This window comes from Cotesia glomerata, linkage group LG10 (assembly GCF_020080835.1).
Source record: "Cotesia glomerata isolate CgM1 linkage group LG10, MPM_Cglom_v2.3, whole genome shotgun sequence".
In the NCBI taxonomy this organism is placed as follows: Eukaryota; Metazoa; Arthropoda; class Insecta; order Hymenoptera; family Braconidae; genus Cotesia; species Cotesia glomerata.
The window spans coordinates 2195983-2216295 of record NC_058167.1 but is presented as its reverse complement, the minus strand read 5'-3'; the positions used below and the strand labels follow the sequence as shown (position 1 = coordinate 2216295).

The window sequence follows — 20313 nt, the reverse complement described above, 5'->3', positions numbered from 1 at the left end:
CGTGAAGCAGATAAGGATGAAGAAGAAAAAGAAGAGAAAGATGGTGATAATAATTTACGCCTTTTTCTGTTATTTGTTCTTCTAGTCTTATTCCTTTTGCAGTTTTCTTGCCTTTTATACTGCTGTTGCTGCTACTACTTCTACGACTATGAAGCCTTTGGCTGGTGACGTTTCGGTTAATTTTTTATATTCGCTTGATGAAATGATGTATTCAGGTGCTGTGGTATCAATATCTACCGTTTGAAAAATCCGCTGCGTCTTGAAATAATATTCTCTTCTCTAACGCTCCAAATATAAGTCTTCATCATAACGATTAAAATTATTTAATCCCTTGACAGCAAATATGTGTCTGTAATAATTGATCATAATTAAAATTAACCACTGGTGCGTATCAGGTTTGCTCCTAATCCTACAGTTAATTTATTTATTTCCTTTTAATAGACCCAACAGCTTTAAAGACAGGAATAGGGGGGTCACTTATAGTACAAAAATTTAACAAGATTTAAGAAAAAGAATAAGAATGTCGTAATTTCAATTTCTAGTAATCAATCATAAATAACAAATCATTAATATAAAATAAATTCTAGGTAATTTTCAATTGAGCGGTTTACGAAGAGGCTCATACATCTACTTGTTCTCTCGCAAGCACAATGAAAATTTTCTGCTATGAATCGAGGACACGATTTACATCATGCTGCAACCTAGAACCATGGAGAGGTTAATGAACAACTTAATCTAGGCGAGAATAATCATCGATGAAGACCCGGTGAGTGGTGGACCGACTGGTCCCTACATTCAGTTTGAGCAGCTAAAAATTTTCCAAAAGCACGTGAAGAAGCTGTTTGACAGTGATAAGATGTATCAATGGCTCTCATGTTCTAGGTCTAGTCAAGTGTCTAATATCTACGCCTAAGTACGTAGAAATTTATCAAGCTTTTGGCTGCACGCCTCCTTGCGTTGGACACACTGCTGATTCTCAACACTGATGACAAAAAATTGTCCAAAATGCAGAGGGATATCAGGGTTTTGACTTCTATCGGGAACAGGGAATTTTTTTTTAGCTTTGATGTATTAGGGTAAAAGACCCCATTAGTGGCGGGGATCCCATTACTGACACTTTCTTTGATTTTGGTACTTACCCAATTAATTAAATCATTAATTCCAATAATGAATATATTATTTCTAATCTTTAAGACCTTTTGATCAAAAAAATTTTTAATTTTTATTCCAAGTAGAACTTTTTTTCATTGAAAGAAAAAGTACCACTAATGGAGGTTAAAAGTGTCACTAATGGGATCTTTTACCTTATAATACTCACAACAGACAATGTTTTCATAAAATTTAATTTTTTACTTTTGCTTGAAAAATTTTTCCATAAAACTTATATTTTTGTTATAATTTCATAAATTAAAACTAATCATTTCAAAACTGCGGCAAAAATCCTGGCCCTAATTATACTTTTAACATTTTTCATCATTAAATAATTTCATTAATTCTATTTATGTATGTTTTGTACAGTGAGCTATGCCAAGAAAACGCAAAGGGGCTGATTTAAGCCGCAGTACAAGTAAAGCTCGAAACTTGCGAAATAGCAGATCCGAAAGAACAGAAGAACAAATCCAGCAACAAAATACTGATGCACGTGTCAGAATGGCGCAATTGCATCAAGAAGAGCCAGAAGATACACGAGCTGAACGCAATGAAGTTAGAAGATTAGAACAACGACAATCACGCCGTTTCACAGTCAATAGACGAAGAACAAATGACCAACAACGACAACAGGTACATCGAGCATTTATATCTGATTCATTCCTGCGTCTAGCATTCCAGTATGAGCCCGATATTGAATATTATGCTCATTCAAAAGTGGTAATTGGTGTTATGGACAAGGAATGCCCGCATTGTCATGCTCTGAAATTCAAAAATGAGCCAGCTGGAATGTGTTGCGCGTCAGGAAAAGTGCAACTACCTGAAATTGAAACACCACCTGAACCATTGAACGGCTTACTTATCGGCACGCATCCAGATTCTAACGTGTTCCTGAAGTCAATTCGAAGATTCAATTCATGCTTTCAAATGACATCGTTCGGAGCAACAGAAATAGTTCGAAATACTAATGCAAATGGTCAACAATTCAATTCTACATTCAAAATCAGAGGCCAAGTTTATCATAAAATGGTCTCACTGCTGCCAATGCCAAACGAACCACATAAATTCTTACAAATCTACTTTATGGGCGGCGAGGATTCCGGAAGCGCACTTGCCAATCGCGTGAATGCACGTTGTGATTATAATAACCTTGATTCACTTTATGCCAGGCGCATCGTCAGCGAGCTAGATGCTCTTTTGAACGAGCACAACGAGTTGTTGAAAATATTCAAATCACATATGCACCAATTACAAAGCGATAATCACGCTATCATCATTAATCCTGATAAAACACCAGCTGGAGAGCATATTCGTAGATTCAATGCACCCGTTGTTGATGATGTTGCTGGAATCATGGTTGGCGATTGTACAGCTGCACGAGAAATTGTGATTCGTAGAAGAAATAATAATCTTCAGTTCATTGCTGACACACATCGTTCATATGACGCTCTCCAATATCCGCTAATATTCTGGAAGGGACAAGACGGATATTGCATAAACATAAAACAACGAGATCCCGTATCAGGTACTTCATTGATTATTAATTTGATCATTAATCATTTAACAAAACAATTAAATTATTGAACGTAATAAATTTAAATTAATTTTTATGAACAAATATTACAGGAGCTGAAACAAACAAGAACGTTAGCTCAAAGGATTATTATGCGTACCGATTAATGATTAGACGTGGCCTGGACAACGTCATTTTACGATGTCGTGAGCTTTGTCAACAATTCATGGTCGACATGTACGCGAAGATTGAGAGCGGACGACTACGATACTTACGATATAATCAACAAAAGCTGCGTGTGGAAGAGTACATTCATTTGCGAGACATGCAAGAGCATCAAATACATTTGCAAGTATGTCCATAAAGGCAGTGATATGGCTGTGTTTAGAGTGGAAAATACTAATGTGAATGCTCCTCCAGTGAATAAAAACGATGAAATAACGCTCTACCAAATTGGTCGGTACATCAGCTCCAATGAAGCTGCTTGGCGTATCTTTGGTTTTCCAATTCATGAACGGGATCCAGCAGTTGTTCAGTTAGCCATCCATCTTGAAAACGTTCAGCGTGTATTTTTCACGAACGAGACAGCGATTGATCGTGCAATAAATCCACCTAAAACTACATTCACTGCATTTTTTGAATTGTGTAATCGTGCGGATGATTTTGGTGCCTTTGCACGAACATTACTCTATTCACAAGTACCACGCTATTTCACATGGACTCAAACAAAAACATGGATGCCCCGCAAGCAAGGCTCACCAGTTGCTGCATGTCTCAATTTATTTAAATCAAACGCCTTGGGGCGATTATTTACAGTCAATCCAAGACACACGGAGTGCTTTTATCTTCGACTGTTGTTGGTTAATGTTACTGGCCCATTATCATTTCAAGATATACGTAAAGTGAATGAGCAACAATATCCAACGTATAAAGATGCATGCCTTGCACTCGGCTTGCTGGAAGACGACAACCAGTGGGAATGCATGCTTGCTGAAGCTGCATTGAACTGTACAGCAATACAAATTCGTCTACTATTCGCTATAGTGTTGACTACATGTTTCCCAGCCCGAGCACAGATATTATGGGAAAATCACAAAGATTCAATGACTGATGATATATTGCATCAACATCGTATACGGTGCCACGATCTAACCATAACATTCAGCGACGAAATGTACAATGAAGCATTGATTGCTATTGAGGATCTTTGCATTGTCATTGCCAACTTACCACTTAGTAATTTCGGTATGAATTCGCCAAATCGAACTGCATCTGATTTAATGAATACTGAAATGAATCGTGAACTGCAGTACAGTACTGTAGAAATGGCAGCGATTGTTGCCCGCAATGTCCCACTAATCAATGAGGAACAAAGAACCATTTATGATCGCATTATGCTCGCAGTTTCAGCTGGTCAAGGTGGGTTCTTCTTTTTGGATGCACCGGGTGGAACTGGCAAAACATTCGTTATTTCGCTAATTCTTGCTGAAATACGATCAAATAATGGCATCGCATTGGCCGTTGCATCATCGGGCATTGCAGCAACTTTATTGGATGGAGGTAGAACAGCTCATTCAGTATTTAAGCTGCCACTAAATATTCAGAATAACCCTGACGCAGTATGCAACATTAAGAAACAATCGTCCATGGCCACTGTGCTGAAACGGTGTAAAATTATTATTTGGGATGAATGTACTATGGCACACAAACATTCACTTGAGGCGTTGAACAGGACATTGAAAGATATTAAAAACAGTGACAAACTATTTGGCGGAACTCTGTTGGTCCTTTCAGGTGATTTCAGACAAACACTTCCAGTCATTCCACGTTCAACATACGCTGATGAGATCAATGCTTGCTTAAAATCATCTCCATTGTGGCGTAATGTTGAAAAATTACAGCTAAAAATAAATATGCGCGTTCAAATGCTTCAAGATCCATCCGCTGAAACATTTTCAAAACAACTCTTAGATATCGGTGATGGAAAATTTGCTATAGATGAAACTGGATACGTAAAATTACCGACCGATTTCTGCACAATCGCTGATTCGCAAGATACTCTCATTGAACAAATATTTCCCAATGTACACACACAGTACATAAATCATGAGTGGCTTGCAGAAAGAGCGATTTTAGCGGCAAAAAATGTAGACGTTGACAATTTAAATCTGAAGATACAAATGTTGTTGCCAGGGAACTTGGTATCATATAAATCTATTGATACAGTTTGCGACGACAGCGAAGCAGTAAATTTTCCCACAGAGTTTTTGAACTCACTGGATTTGCCAGGCATGCCACCGCATAATTTACAATTAAAGGTTGGATCTCCAATTATCTTGCTTCATAATTTGAACCCGCCCCGGCTGTGCAATGGTACGCGATTAGTCATTCAAAAATTAATGAAAAACGTGATCGAAGCCAGGATTTTAAATGGCAAGTTCAGAGGTGAAAATATACTCATACCACGGATTCCTATTATACCTACAGATGTGCCAATTCAATTCAAACGTATTCAGTTTCCGATTAGATTGGCATTTGCAATGACTATCAACAAATCCCAAGGTCAAACGATGTCTGTTTGTGGATTAGATTTGAGAACACCATGTTTTTCACACGGACAATTATACGTGGCATGCTCTCGAGTGGGTAAACCATCCAGTTTGTTTGTGTTAGCTAAAGATGGACTAACAAAAAATATTGTTCACGCTATAGCATTGAGAGATTGATATTGTTTAATAGTGTTACTGTCGTAATTGTTTAATTAATGATATATACTTTTAAGGAATAAATTATAATAACTTAAAAATAATGTTTGCCTTTTGTTATTTTTATATTCCCTCATCGTTCACAGCGCTCCATGCTTATTTCACGCATATACCACATTCTTACATACATACAATATACACATTCTAACATACATACATACTTACAATAAGTAAGCTATTTTTTGTCTACACTAGAAATTACTAGGAAATTATTTATATGGCAAAACAACGTTTGCCGGGTCAGCTAGTAACTCAATAGAAATATCAATAATAATTTTAAAGTCAAATCATAATTACCGGAATATGTTTCTAAAAAATTATGTCATTGATTATGGTAAAAATATGATGAATTTACTGGGAGAGATAAAAGAAAATTACATTTGTTAAATGACAAAAACGTTGATAACAATATGGCAAGTTATTCTGTTATTATTTTATATCATCATAATGTTATTCAATATTAAACTCATGTACTTGCGATATTTACTATCATTATCTGAGCAGAATTCCAATTAATAACTCATGTAAAATTTTTTATCATAAAAATAAGCATAGAGGAAAATATTTAATTAAAGCACCCAACATAAGTAACAGTTGCTTTTTAAATAAATAAGTTAATATCTAATACGTAATTACATGTTGTTATTTAGCTTGTTTTTTTTTTTTTTATTACTAAATCTTTCAACAATTTTACAGTTCAAGTAACCCGCTAAAAAATATAAAAGTGCTGAAGAGTTAATATTAATATTAACTTGACATTAGTATATAATAAGAAATATCTCAATTTGTTAGAGTTGATATTGGATACATCTAAAATGAGCTGAAGCACGGTCTTATACGTATAACATTTCAGAATGTTTTCATTCTATGCATTTATTTGATATTCGTGAATATAGGTACGATATTCAAAAATTTTTAAAGCTGACATTTTCATAAAATTCAGGATAAACAATATATTTTACGGCAAAAATGAAACCGGCATACTCCAAAAAGCTGATTTATAGTTTCATAAGCTTCATCAAAAATGATTAAATAACTAAAAGGAAGATGTCAATATCTTACTTAACTATTTTGTTTTCAAAAATTTGCACAGTAAAGTATAATTGGGACCCCGCAGAATCATAGATAAAAACTTAAACTATTATAAAAAAAATAATTTTAACCCAATACTTTATGATGAGTATTTGTGGCGAGTATTTTAGAATAGATATATTATTTTAAGTGTAATGTCCGATATTAGATATTAACTTTACAAACATATTATCAAACATACAACTGATTAATGGATTTAAAATTTAAAAGTAAATTATAACTACAACAAATTTTATATTCAGAGATGATTTACAGAATTAAAATCTTCTGGCATGCTTATCTGTAGCTGAATAGACTCACCTCTGTCTTTTATTCCTGGCAATATTTTTTTAGTACTGGCAATATTTTCCCATCACTTCAATTTTTTGCCTAACCTTTCCTTCTTTTTTTCCTTCCCTTGATCATTTTCTCACGTATCAGCAGAAAGAACAAATTATGCAAATTCATTTTTCTTTTCAATAGCTGACCTATTATCTGGATTATTATAATAATTTTAATCTCTTGTCTGTTGTCAAGTTTGATGGGCTCAATACTTTTAACCCCAGCTTCTGAACTGATATTATTATGAATCGACAAGGCCCACATTAATATTAAAATTAAAAAAAAAATATTCAATTTGAGAGATAAGGTAAAAGCCCCAATAGATGATCATGTACCAGTATATGATCACTCCATGTGATTTGTATACCTATATTTGTGAATATAGATATACAAATACATGTAGTGATCATATTCGCTGGGTGCGTAAGGCATAGTGGGGGACACAAAACTGATGTCAGCGCCCGCTGCGGACAATACGGAACTAAGGGTGGCTCTTTATTACTAAAGACTATGAAAATAACACGTGTCAGTTTAATTAAATAAATAAAACAAAATGGGTCATCAAAGTTGTTGTGTAGTTGATTGCAAAAATACTAGTAGAAATAGCAATTGTAAATTTTATAAGTTTTCGGTTGCCAACTGGAAATTAAATCAGCGAAAAAAATGAATAGCTGCTGCTCAACATCTCTCACATGTTCAGTCAGGACTAAATTTTTACCCTTTATTTAAGTTTGTGGTTGAAAAATAATATTATGGATAATAGATTGAAAGTTGGTTCTTAACACAAATTCAATTTTTTATCTGCAAAATTAAATAAAAAAAAATAAAAATTTAAGATACATTCGTAAATATATAATTAAGTTGAATAAAGCTATTTGTTATTCTTTATATAATTTCAAATTGTTATATATTCAATATTAATGCTGATTTTTCATTCAATATTAATTTAACAACAAACACCTTGACAGATTTTAACACTGCTTAACCTAATTCACTTGAGACTTGTTTTAGTTATTGTGTTTATTGTCCTTACTGTTTTCAGCTGACCCAAGGAAAAATTTTTAATTTAATCTACACTCTGTGTAATATGTCACATTTTACATAGAAAAAAAATTTTTTTCAAGTTTATTTAATTTCTTAAATAACTATTTGGCATCCAATACATGTAAATTTTCTTAAAAGAGCCACCGTAAGTTGTATCGTAAGGTGGCGCTGAGGTCACGCACCCAGCGAATACTGGTACGTAATCATCTATTGGGGCTTTTACCTTAGCTGTTTTCTTTTTTTCCTCCAACAGTATGAGTGTCAGTAACTCCTGAACACACAGTTTTATTATTGATTGTTTATTGAGAAAAGTTCTGATAACTATAACGCTGAAACATTTTTATGAAATTAAAGAAAGAGCAAAAAAATTGTAATAATTATTTTTATTATTCAATTAGAAAGTATGCGAATATTAAAAAGTTTTTTTAACAAGGATGATTATTATAATAAAAAATCAGTTTCTTCAATAAATAAAAATGAAAAATTTATACAAGTACTTAAAATTAAAATTTTCAAGAATAAAATAATCATACTTTCAGATAAATTAAGAATTTGAAAAAATTATAAAAATATTTTATAAATAGAGAATATTTCATAATGCTGAGAATAGTGAATCAATTTTAAGAATTAAAGAAAATGTTTTTACTTACAAAAATTAAAAATTATCGTTTAGAGTTGTGAATTAGTCAGTTAACGACCTATAACAAATTGGTTTTTTGCTCCATTTTACTGTATGATGAATATTGTGTGATCACAAACGCCAAACCATTATTATAAGGCAAGTGATTCAATTTTAACTGAAAAAGATAATTATAAGTACACATAAAATTAAGACGAATTTTTTACTTACATTTCATTTTGAAATACAATAAATTTCGAAAAGTTAGATCAAAATATTCTACAATAAGTCTGGAGATTAAGCATGATAGAAATTATAGAAATAATCCATGGTGATTACAGTACAAGATATGTTTTGGAGTTTTAGAGTTGCATAAGTCAACGCATGCGTGTTGCTGCTTGTGCGTTATGTATGGTGTACCTTCTGATAACTTGAAATTGGTTCGGCGAAATCTGTCAATCCATTCAAGAGGCATAGCAATTCATAATTTTTACAATTTATTATTATTATTATTATTATTATTATTATTATTATTATTCGAATTAAACCGCGCAAGCCATATAGTTGCTATAGGTAACCCATGTAACTCAACTAACACAACTAACCAGCGCATGCGCATTTATAATTTAAGATCTGAATTATTTATAAAAAGAAATTAAAGAAGTACGAGCGCTAGGCGGGGTGGGGATAGGTATCCACTCTAGCGCGGTAAGGGGAAAGCAGTAACCATATGATTTTTCTCAATATATAGATATACATTTAACATTGGCTAATGGCGGGATTTATTTTTCTTTTAATTAATACACTTTAATTAGTCGGGCAAGTGTTAATTTTTTTGAATTAAATTTATCACTAATATATTTACTTTCATCCATAAGTTTTTTAAAAATATTCACCGACAGTTTTACGAGAAAAATACAGAAATGTATCAATGTTTGGAGGTTACCCCATAAGATCAATGTTAAATTGCTCAACTTTAAAGTTAATTATTTATTTAAATAATCGGGCAATCTCCTTCAAATTTTCAGAATTTGTTAAGACATATTTAAACTTCATATTAAAAAAAAATCAAGCCTTTTATCAAAAGTTGTCTTGGTGCTCGTACTTCCTTAAATAAAAATATAAATACGATCGAACAAACAATTTAATTAATCGAACAAATAATAAAAAAAAAAAAGCTGTCGATTAAAAAAAAAAAACTTAGATTTGATTAATGTTGCGCTAACTTACAAGAGTAAATTTATTTAATTTTTTATAAATAAACAATAATCGAACAAATAATGATTTTTGACGAACAGATAAGAACAAACGACGAACAAACGATTTGTTTATAAAAAAATACTGAAAACGATTTTTCAGTCGCCAGGTTCAGGGAAGTCCAAGTTTCAAATAAAAAAAATAAGAAATTCGAGAGTGAAACTACAATTGAATTACGATGTAAAGCTATAAGCCTTAAAAAATTAAATTTACTATCAACTAGATTCATCGTTGTTGGGTTGATAGTAAGTGACCGAAGACCGATTTTTGCATGCCTTAGCGCGAAAGCGCGTAGGTATATTTTGGTCTCGCCTCAAAATTTACAAAATTCGTTTTTCACACGGAAATTTTCAGGACGTTTGTAAAACAAGCATTGAGACAATTCAGCATTGCATGACACAAATAATGATTGCTTGAAATCTTATCTAGTGACAAAATTTTAATTTGAGTAAGTAATTTGCAAGAAAAAAATACTTAATTTAACACAACAAATAAATTTTGTTGTTTGAATGTTGCCAAAAATAACGATGGTTAATACTGACCAAGTCAATCCTAACGTAATATACTCAAGACTTGATTTCACAGTTTCTTTATACGCCCATCAAAGTGGACAGAAAACACAACGTTCATAATAAAATGTTTTTTTTTTTTTTTATATATAAAATATTTATTTATTTAAATTCAATAAAATAACATTTGTTTTATATTTTTTTGTTATAATAATAATGATTTAATATCATTATACAGTAGTATGGCCAACCCGGCATGTGCGCTTCTTCTCACGTAACTTGTTAGAGATCCAAGTCCTTATGTTTTTATCTAAATTATCTGCGGAGCCTGAACATGAAATTTTACCTTTTCTCTGAAAATGCCTACATAACCCTGTAAATTTTTTAACCACATTTTATTAATAATTCCATCAGCCAACTGTCATAGCACACACACACACACATACACACACACACACATACACACACACACACACACACACACACACACACAAATACATATAACGATAAGAATTCTTACTTTTCAATTTACTTATTTCTTTATTTGTTACCGTCGAGTATTCTCCTTGAACTTTAGCTCCTGAAAGATACAGTTTCTTCATTTGGTCGGGTGTCCACATTGCGTTCATAATACGTCCAGTTAGAGCTTGCATACTTTTTGCCATCAATATACTTGTATGTTGGTCAGGATCCAGACGCACACCTTCAATCACCGTGAACTAGATCAAGCATTCGAATTATATTATAGACTCGGAGACAAATCCAACATAGGAGCAGTAGCAGTGGTGTTAAATAGTGAATTAGTATGTAAACATTGGGGTATTTGGTTTGAAGTGAGCTTTTAAAAAAAAATATAGACTTTTTTTTTGGAAATAAAATTAGAATTAAAAAATAATTTTTAGAAATCTTATTTAAGAATTAGAGACACGTTAAAATTAATAAAAACTTTTTTCGTAACAACTTAAGGAAGTACGAGCACCAAGGCAACTTTTGATAAAGGGCTTGATTTTTTTTAATCTGAAGTTTAAATATATTCACGTCAATTCTGAAAATTTGAAAGAGATTGCCCGATTATTTAAATAAATAATTAACTTTGAAGTTGAGCAATTTAACATTGGTCTCCCTGATTAAACAAAATGATTCAATATGATTAAAAATGATTAATTTTCTAATCATTTTTAATCCTGTCAAATCATGCAAATCATTTCAATTCATATCTCTTATGCCCGACTAATTAAAGTGTATTAATTAAAAGAAAAAATAAATGCTGCCATTAGCCAATGTTAAATGTATATCTATATATTGAGAAAAATCATATGGTTACTGCTCTCCCCTTACCGCGCTAGAGTCGATACCTATCCCCACCTCGCCTAGCGCTCTTACTTCCTTAAATTTTTTATAAAAATTGTCTCACATCATTTTGAAGTATCTTGAATATTTCCGTCATAATCAGTATTTAAGACTTACGGATAAAAAAACATTAATGAACAGTTTACGTGAAGAAATCCATTTTTTTTAACAGAAATGTTTTTTCATTTTGTTGTGTCTTGAATGTTTCAGTCAGAATCAGTTCTTTAAACTTTTAAAAAATACAATAAAGTTCAATAATTTTTTTTTATGATTTTTTATGAAAGTTTTTGAAGAAAAAAAAGTAACAAAATAAGGACTTTTTCAAACAGAAAATGAAATTCCGTGTATAAAAGGTTACATACAATGTTTTATAATTTCAATATTTGATCCAGTATCTCCAATTGATTCTCAATGTTCAAAACTGCAAGAAATGAATAAGTTCTTAACTTATTACTGATAAGTTATTAGTAATCACTATAATGAAAGTAATAATAGTTGTATTTGTAATATATTTTTTCTAAAACAGCTGTACTTATTTTGAAGAAAATCTATTTGATTATTACTAATAATTGAATAGATTGAATATTTGAAATATTCTTCACAGTTGATTTAAAATCTACTTCTTTGTTTTTTTTACAGAACTAATAATATATTGAATACGAAAAATTCTCGCATACAATTTTGGAGACGGCAAAAGTCAACAATAATATTTTAAATTCCCTAAAACTTGATCAACTTTATGGGTCATTCCATGTCAAATCGACCAATAGTTGGAATCGACCCCTTTCGATTTGGACAAATTGTGGTAAGAAGTTTTCTTTTATCATATAACGAAGCTCTGCAGAAGGAAAAAAAATAAAAAAATTTTTTTCAAAAGATATGCAAATTCAAAATTTCGCGATTTTTTCAGTTTTTCAATTTTGTTTTTGTAATATCTCGAACGCTAGTATAGATACAGTAGTATAGATACAGGAATAGTCTTTCGTTTGTTTGAAAGGGGATACTTGGAGCTATTGAAAAAAAAATATTTTGGGAAAAAAATTAAAAAAAATGCCAAATTCGTCAGATTTTGAATTTTTGAAAATCGTCAAAAATGAAGGTCGACAATAAATTTTTGGCTCAAATTTTTTTGTATACTACCTAGTACCAATCTTAAAAGATCCTGAAATTTTTGGAACTGTGTTTTTTGTTTTTTCAAAAATATGAATTTTTTAAATTAAAAAAAAAAAATTTTTTCTTAAAATGTTTTTTTTCTCATCATTAGCAACTAAATGAAATTTCAACTGTTCAAAATATCAAAATTACGCTATTTACCAAACTCAATAAGATAAAAATGAAAAAATAAAATTTTAAGAAAAAAATTTTTTTTTAATAAATTTAAAAAATTCATATTTTTGAAAAAACAAAAAACACAGTTCCAAAAATTTCAGGATCTTTTAAGATTGGTACTAGGTAGTATACAAAAAAATTTGAGCCAAAAATTTATTGTCGACCTTCATTTTTGACGATTTTCAAAAATTAAAAATCTGACGAATTTGGCATTTTTTTTAATTTTTTTCCAAAATATTTTTTTTTTCATTAGCTTCAAGTGTCCCCTTTCAAACAAACGAAAGACCATTCCTGTATCTATGCTAACTTTCGAGATATTACAAAAACAAAATTGAAAAACTGGAAAAATCGCGAAATTTTGAATTTACATATCTTTTGAAAAAAATTTTTTTATTTTTTTTTCCTTCGGCAGAACTTCGTTATATGATAAAAGGAAAGTTCTGACCAAAATTTGTCCAAATCGAAAGGGGTCGATTCCAACGATTGGTCGATTTCACATGGAATGACCCTTATAGGTATCAAATCTTGAAATTGTCCTGGTGATGTTATATAATTCTTTCTTTTTTCTTAATAATTTATTAGTTGTCTTGATTTTTGGCATTTATTATTACTTATAAATATAGAAAAGACCAAATAATTAATTTCATTTTTTCCAGAGAATGATAACTTTTTAAATTAAACAGCTAACAAGTTGATTAGAAAATTAATCAATAATCGGTAATGTAGTATCTTTAAATAAGTAAATGATAATCTTCACGACTTCATCAAAACTATCTATTAACAAATATAAAATCGATTTCAAAGCAAATTTTCATTATTCATTATATAAACTGATATGAATTGTAAGTTTATGTTCTTTATAACTTCGATTGGTAGATCATTCAATCGATAATCTTCTTCATACCCTGATTCAGAAATCTAATTTAGAATGATTCGACTCATGTTAAAGCGTATATCTATATATAGTCAATTTTGCCAACTTTGAATTGTTTCGGATCGTGTTTGAATCATTTCAAATTAGATTTCTCAATCAGGGTAATCCGATTTCAACGTTTGCTCTCTTTAACAATAATTGCAAGGTAATATTATGAATAAAAATATTATTGAACAAAATAACATTTTTTTCTCTTCTACATTATAATGTCAATTCGAGATGAAATTATGAAATGATTTTTTATAAACAATTTAAAATGAAGAAATCGTCTTATGTTTCAAAAAAATATTTGTAATTTTATTATTTAATAGTGTTATTATTATTAGTTATCTCAAATAATGCTCGATTGAATCAAAAGTAGATTATAATAACATATCATAATCATAAAAATATAAGAGATCAGATAAAATTGTAACCGTCGACCTTTCTATTTTTTTGTTCATGTTTTCTTTTTTTGTGAACCTATATTGTACTTTGTGAAACATTTTAAAACTACCGAAAAAATTTTTTTACTTGAGTTAGATTTTTACAAACGTCTTCATTTATCGCTATTTCAACTGAAAAATTCATGTCAAGATCTCGTGTCAAACCACGGTGGATCCACGGCGGATCCACGGAAAAACCACAGTGGATACACAGTGGATCCACAGTGGATCCACGGTGAATCTACGACAAAACTTAGGTATTTATATGACTCATTATCGATGAGCTCATGTCTTTCGTACCCTCAACACCTCCCCTCGAAAACATGAGTGAGTATACTTTATCAACATACATTCGTCATACCGAGATTACATATGCATTCGCGATGTTTTGCACCATTCAACCCTTTCGCAGTGCAGCCAGATCGTGGGTAGAAGTTACCCTTTCCCTAGACCTCTACCCACACGCCACACAATGATACACTACTGTATCCGTGAGCGAGCAGCGTCGATGTTGCTCGGAAGGAGCCGAGAGCGACCGAAGTCCGTTGCCCCTCGCGCGACAAAGTTCCACCACCAAACCGCCAGCATTTACTCCAATACATGGAAGCTGAGCACGTTCGTGAGTCGGCAAGCCAAAAGTGAGGCTTGGAAAAAAATGAAGTCAGCGCGAGGATCCTCGCGTGTGACGTCATGCGTCAAATTTTTTATGTTTTCAGGTTCTTCTTTTATAAATTATAAATTATAATAATAATAATTATTATTATTATTATTATTTATCATTAATAATTGTTATTACGGTTAATGCTTACTTGGAATTCCTAAATGCAAGTTAAATATAAATTACCACTGTGTCCCTGTAAGATGCCTTGATAGGCGCGCGGCAAATTTTTTGGCTCGGGTGCCTAAAGTACCGGGTTCGAGAACTCGGCAATGTTTTTTTTTTTTTTTTTTTTCAAACAAAAATTTTTTTTATTTTGTTTTTTTAATACAAATTATTGTTATTACTTGTTTTTTTTTTTTGCTTATAATTAAATATTTACACAAGCAAACGTATAAAATTTATTATTAAAATTGTAATTATTGTTTTATTGTTATTCTTACTATTATTATTATTATTGTTATCATTATCATTATTATTATTGTTAATATTATGGTTAATAGTTAATGATAACTTGAAATTCCTAAACGCAATTTAAATATAAGTTACTACTCATTCTCAGTAAGCTGCCTTGATAGGCGCGTGGCAAATCTTTTGACTCGGGTGCCTAAAGTACCGGGTTCGAGAACTCGGCAATGTTTTTTTTTTTTTTTTTCAAAGAAAAATTTTTTTTAATTTTTTTTTTTTTTTTCATTTTTATAATTTTTTTTTTTATCTCTTTCCACGTCACCCATGGGGTAAGATAAAATAGTACGCACTTTTTTTAACGTGGTATCCCCAGTAGGTCTAATCCACGACAAAATCAAAAGAAACCTTCAAATCCAAGTATTTTAAAGATTGCACATAAATAATTAAAGCTAACCATTTGGTATAATAAATATATTCTAATCACAGCCAAAATATTGCATAAATATTTTAGAAAAAAATTAATTCTACATTTAACCTATTCGATAAATTCGTAAACGTCCCAGTTTTCATCTGGGTTGTAAGCTTGCAAGCGAAGTTTTTCTTTTGATTTTGTGTCTTCCTTATTATATAAATTATTCGCATCCATTTTCGAAAGATGTTCCCTATCTATATTTGCAGTGGTCGCACTGTCCACCCTAGTCCTCATAGCTGTTTTCACGACGCAAAGTGAATTGAGTGTACTCGCGTCAAGACCATTCCTTTTTTTTGTTTTTACGTCTGGGATGAGTGAGAACGCTCTTTCAGCCGCAGCATTTGAATGAGGTAATGCCCTCACTATACCCAGCAATAAACGCAAACTATCGTACCGAAAACCACCATCAGAATTGGTAACAGAGCAAATTGCCATCCACATTTCATCAAATGACAATTTGCCCCATTCTTCCTTCTGAAGGTCATTTTCGTGATATAAGGATTGCCACTCGCGAGTAACACTTTCTTCGTCGGTAACACGCAAATGGCGACAAACGTTAATCACGAAAGCGAGTGTCTTGCTGCGATCCGAATAAAATAACGCGGGATATCTCTCGAATACCGTCAAACTTTTTAAAAACGGGTCTCTTTAAAAGCGGAAATCGACACATTCCGTCAAAAATGCCTTCAGTTCTACGTTACTGCGGCACAGCAAATCGTCAAAAGACTTCCGTTCGATGACCCGTTTTTAAAAAGTTTGACGGTATTCGAGAGATATCCCGCGTTATTTTATTCGGACCCGTACTTTAGGCACCCGAGCCAAAAGATTTACCGCGCGCCTATCAAGGCAGCTTACTGAGAATGAGTAGTATCTTATACAGGGTGATCCAAAATTACTTTTACAGCGAAGATATTCGAATAGAGGAAACGATTCTGAGCAGGAAACTTCTTAGTCGTTACTGAAAATTTTGAGTAGTTTTTGAGTTATTCAAAATTTTCGTTGACCAATCAGATACGAGATTTAACATTTAAAAAAAAATACAAAAGAATAAATTATAAATTTGGCTGCGTTGCGATTTCCAACTTCTCGTTTTACTTTTGTTTGTTTACTTTTTTTAAATAATTCTAATTTTTAAGAGTTTAAACAAATGTAACCTTTAAAATAAAATTAAATACTCAATTTTAAACTTAATTTCAAAATTTAAGGAAGCTATTGAATTAATAAATGGATAGGTAATCAAAGATAAAAATTAATTTCTTGTAGACAATTAAGAGAATGAATCCCATGTTACTTATAAGGTTAAAGACGATAACGTTAATCAAGAAAATAAGAAGGGTAATACAGGCTGTCTATCAGGATATTTATAAAGACTCTTATCAGGAAAATTAAAAAGACAACACCTAGGCTGCTCATCAGGATAATTTTAAGGACTTTTAACAGGAAAACTAAGACAACAAAATCCAGACTGCTTATCAGGATATTTTTAAAGAAAATTTAAAGGAAAAAATTCAGGCTGCATATCAAGATAATTATCAGGACTCTTATCAGGAAAATTAAAAGGACAAAATCTAGGCTACTTCTCAGAATAATTTTAAGGTCTTTGACCGGGCCGAGGACGAGGATGACTTCCAGGTTGCTTATCAGGATAATTTTAAGGACTCTTTTAAGGAAAATTATAAGTATAAAATCCACGCTTTTTATCAGGACAATTATAAGAACTCTTATCAGGAAAATTAAAAGGATAATATCCAGGCTGCTTATCGATATTATTATAAGCACTCTTATCAGGAAAATTGTAAGGCCGAAATCCAGGCTACTTATCAGAATAATTTGAAGGACTTTTATCAGGCCGAAGACGTAGATGACTGCCAGGCTGCTTATCAGGATAATTTTAAGGACTCTTAGCAGAAAAACAAACGGGAGACAGTCCAGGCTATTGAAGGGTATAATAATAAGGACTTTTATCAGGTGGAGTACAAGGACAAATTTCAGGGTGCTTATCAGAATAATAATAAGGACTCTTATCAGATGGATTACGAGAACAATTTCCAGGCATCCTATAAGGATAACTAACATTACATTATAATGACTGCATTATTATCTATAGTAAAAATTTTATTAACATATGAAATTTATAACGTCAGTGAACAAATCTATTATAGAAATTGTTCAAAATGTCCTCCATTATTTTGGATACAACAACGAAGACGCTTGACGAAGTTCGTTGCGCAGTTATCGACCATCTCCTGTGTGATCTCTCTCAGACAATCCGTGACTTTGTCTCGCAGAGTATCAACGTCGTCAACGGGATGACGGTAAACATTGGCCTTCACATGGCCCCATACAAAATAATCCAACGGATTGAGATCTGGTGATCTTGGAGACCAATCTATTATTCCACCTCGACCGATATAGCGATTGGGAAAATTTGCATGAAGCCATGCTTGCGAAGCTCCTGCTGTATGAGCCGGAGCGCCGTCTTGTTGAAACCACATTTCTTCATAAATCCTCCGCGGAATTCCTGCTTCTCGACATTCTTGCCGTAAATGTTGATCGAGAAAATCTACATATATTTCTGGTGTATGTTAAATTTTCTTCGAATTCATAAGGACCAACCTATAATAAATTTTGTTGTCAGAACTTTACAAATCAAAAATTAGTTGAAGACAATTATTATAATAAATTTAATTTACAATCGTGCGTTGGCCAAAGTGGATTCCTGCCCAGATGTTAATCGAAAACCGGTCTTGGTGATTCCGAACAATAGTGCAGTGGGGATTTTCTTGAGCATACCAGTGGAAATTTCGGGTATTCCAAAACTTATTCCGGCCAAACTTACTTTCATCAGTAAACAGAATTTTTTTGAAAAAATCTTCATCGTTTTCGAAACGATTCAAGAGTTCCTGACAAAAAGCCATACGAACTGGATAATCCTCGGGCTTCAACTCTTGAACTCGTTGATAATGATACGCGTAAAGCTTTTCATCTTTCAGTGTTCGTTGGACGGTGCCAAAAGACAAATGCAGTTGCTGAGCAACTCCACGAATACCAATCTCTGGATCTTCCTCAACGGCCTCAATGATAGCCTCTTCGTTCTCATTATTTCGTGCACGACGTGGTGCACCAGCTTCTCGGTGATTTGGTAAAACATTACCAGACTCACGTAATCGGCTGACTGCACTAAGGATCACTGGAGAACTTGGATGCCGCCGATTCGGGAATCTCTCTGCATACCTGCGCCGTGCTTCAGCAGCATTAAAATTGGCCATACCATACAGGAGGATCATATCAGCATACTCTTGAGCAGTATATTCAGCCATAATACAGATATTGTTTGAGAAAAATCGATTTATGAATATTTAAATTCTTAAGTAAATTATTAATTGTAATGACAGATACACACCGAATTAATTGATTGACATAAATAAAAGATAAGCGATCGCAACCCGAACGTAGTAATAAGCGTGCTCTTTTGTTCTGAATGAACGAATAAAAAATAAAAGACTAAAATGTAGGATACAAGGAAGATCATACAGAAGGACCATAAGAAGAATGATTAAAAGGACAATATGCAGAAATTTTAAACGCGTAGACAACTTAAAACACTCGAAAGAATCAATTGATGATCAAATCTAGATTGTTAAAAAAAAGAAAACGTTCTAAGAATTAAATTGGAGGATAACATGAAGGCAACAAAATTGAAAGCTTAGCAGGATCATATTCAGGATAAATTTGAACGACTAAACTGAAGGAGAATCCGAAAGATGATTTTACTGGATAAAGTTTAGGTTAAACTGCAGGAGTAAAAATCATGTTATCAAGCTTAGATTAAAAGACAATTGGCCGAATATTCAAAAAAACACAATGTGGAGGCTAGCAAGATCGAATTCAAAAATTCTTAGAGGTTAATAATAAGGGTATTGCTGGTAATCTCGCTCACGGTCTCGCTCATGATCTTGCTCGTGGTCTCGCTCATGATCTCGCTCGTGGTCTCGCTCATGATCTCACTCGTGGTCTCGCTCATGGTCTCGCTCGTGGTCTCGCTCATGGTCTCGCTCATGATCTCGCTCATGATCCCGCTCATAGTCTAGCTCGTGATCTCGCTCATAGTCTCGCTCATGATCTTGCTCATGGTCTTGTTCATGGTCTCGCTCGTAGTCTCGCTCATGGTCTCGCTCATGATCTCGCTCATAGTCTAGCTCGTGATCTCGCTCGGAGTCTAGCTCGTGATCTCGCTCATGATCTCGCTCATGGTCTCGCTCATAGTCTCGCTCATGGTCTCGCTCATGATCTCGCTAATGATCTCTCTCGTGGTCTCGCTAATGATCTCGCTCGTGCTCCCGCTAATGATCTCACTCGTGGTCTCGCTCATGATCTTGCTCGTGGTCTCGCTCATGATCTCACTTGTGCTCCCGCTAATGATTTCGCTCATGGTCTCGCTTATGATCTCGCTCGTGGTCTCGCTCAT

At 32.7% G+C, this 20313-nt stretch overlaps 1 protein-coding gene across 1 annotated transcript; it reads left to right on the top strand.

Moving 5' to 3' along the window:
• Nucleotides 1-1795: 1795 nt before the first annotated feature.
• On the top strand, nt 1796-6552 carry LOC123272901 (ATP-dependent DNA helicase PIF1-like). Its single transcript, XM_044739921.1, has 3 exons — nt 1796-2674; nt 2776-5224; nt 6521-6552. Exons 2-3 carry the CDS (start codon nt 3037-3039, stop codon nt 6550-6552), a joined length of 2220 nt encoding a protein of 739 aa, XP_044595856.1. The 5' UTR covers nt 1796-2674; nt 2776-3036.
• Nucleotides 6553-20313: the final 13761 nt, after the last annotated feature.

Coding starts and splice junctions, on each gene's coding strand:
- LOC123272901 (XM_044739921.1), top strand. CDS start 3,037: ATGGCTGTGTTTAGAGTGGAAAATACTAATGTGAATGCTCCTCCAGTG. Junction 5,225..6,520: donor GACTATCAACAAATCCCAAG/GTCAAACGATGT, acceptor AAATTTGCACAG/TAAAGTATAATTGGGACCCC.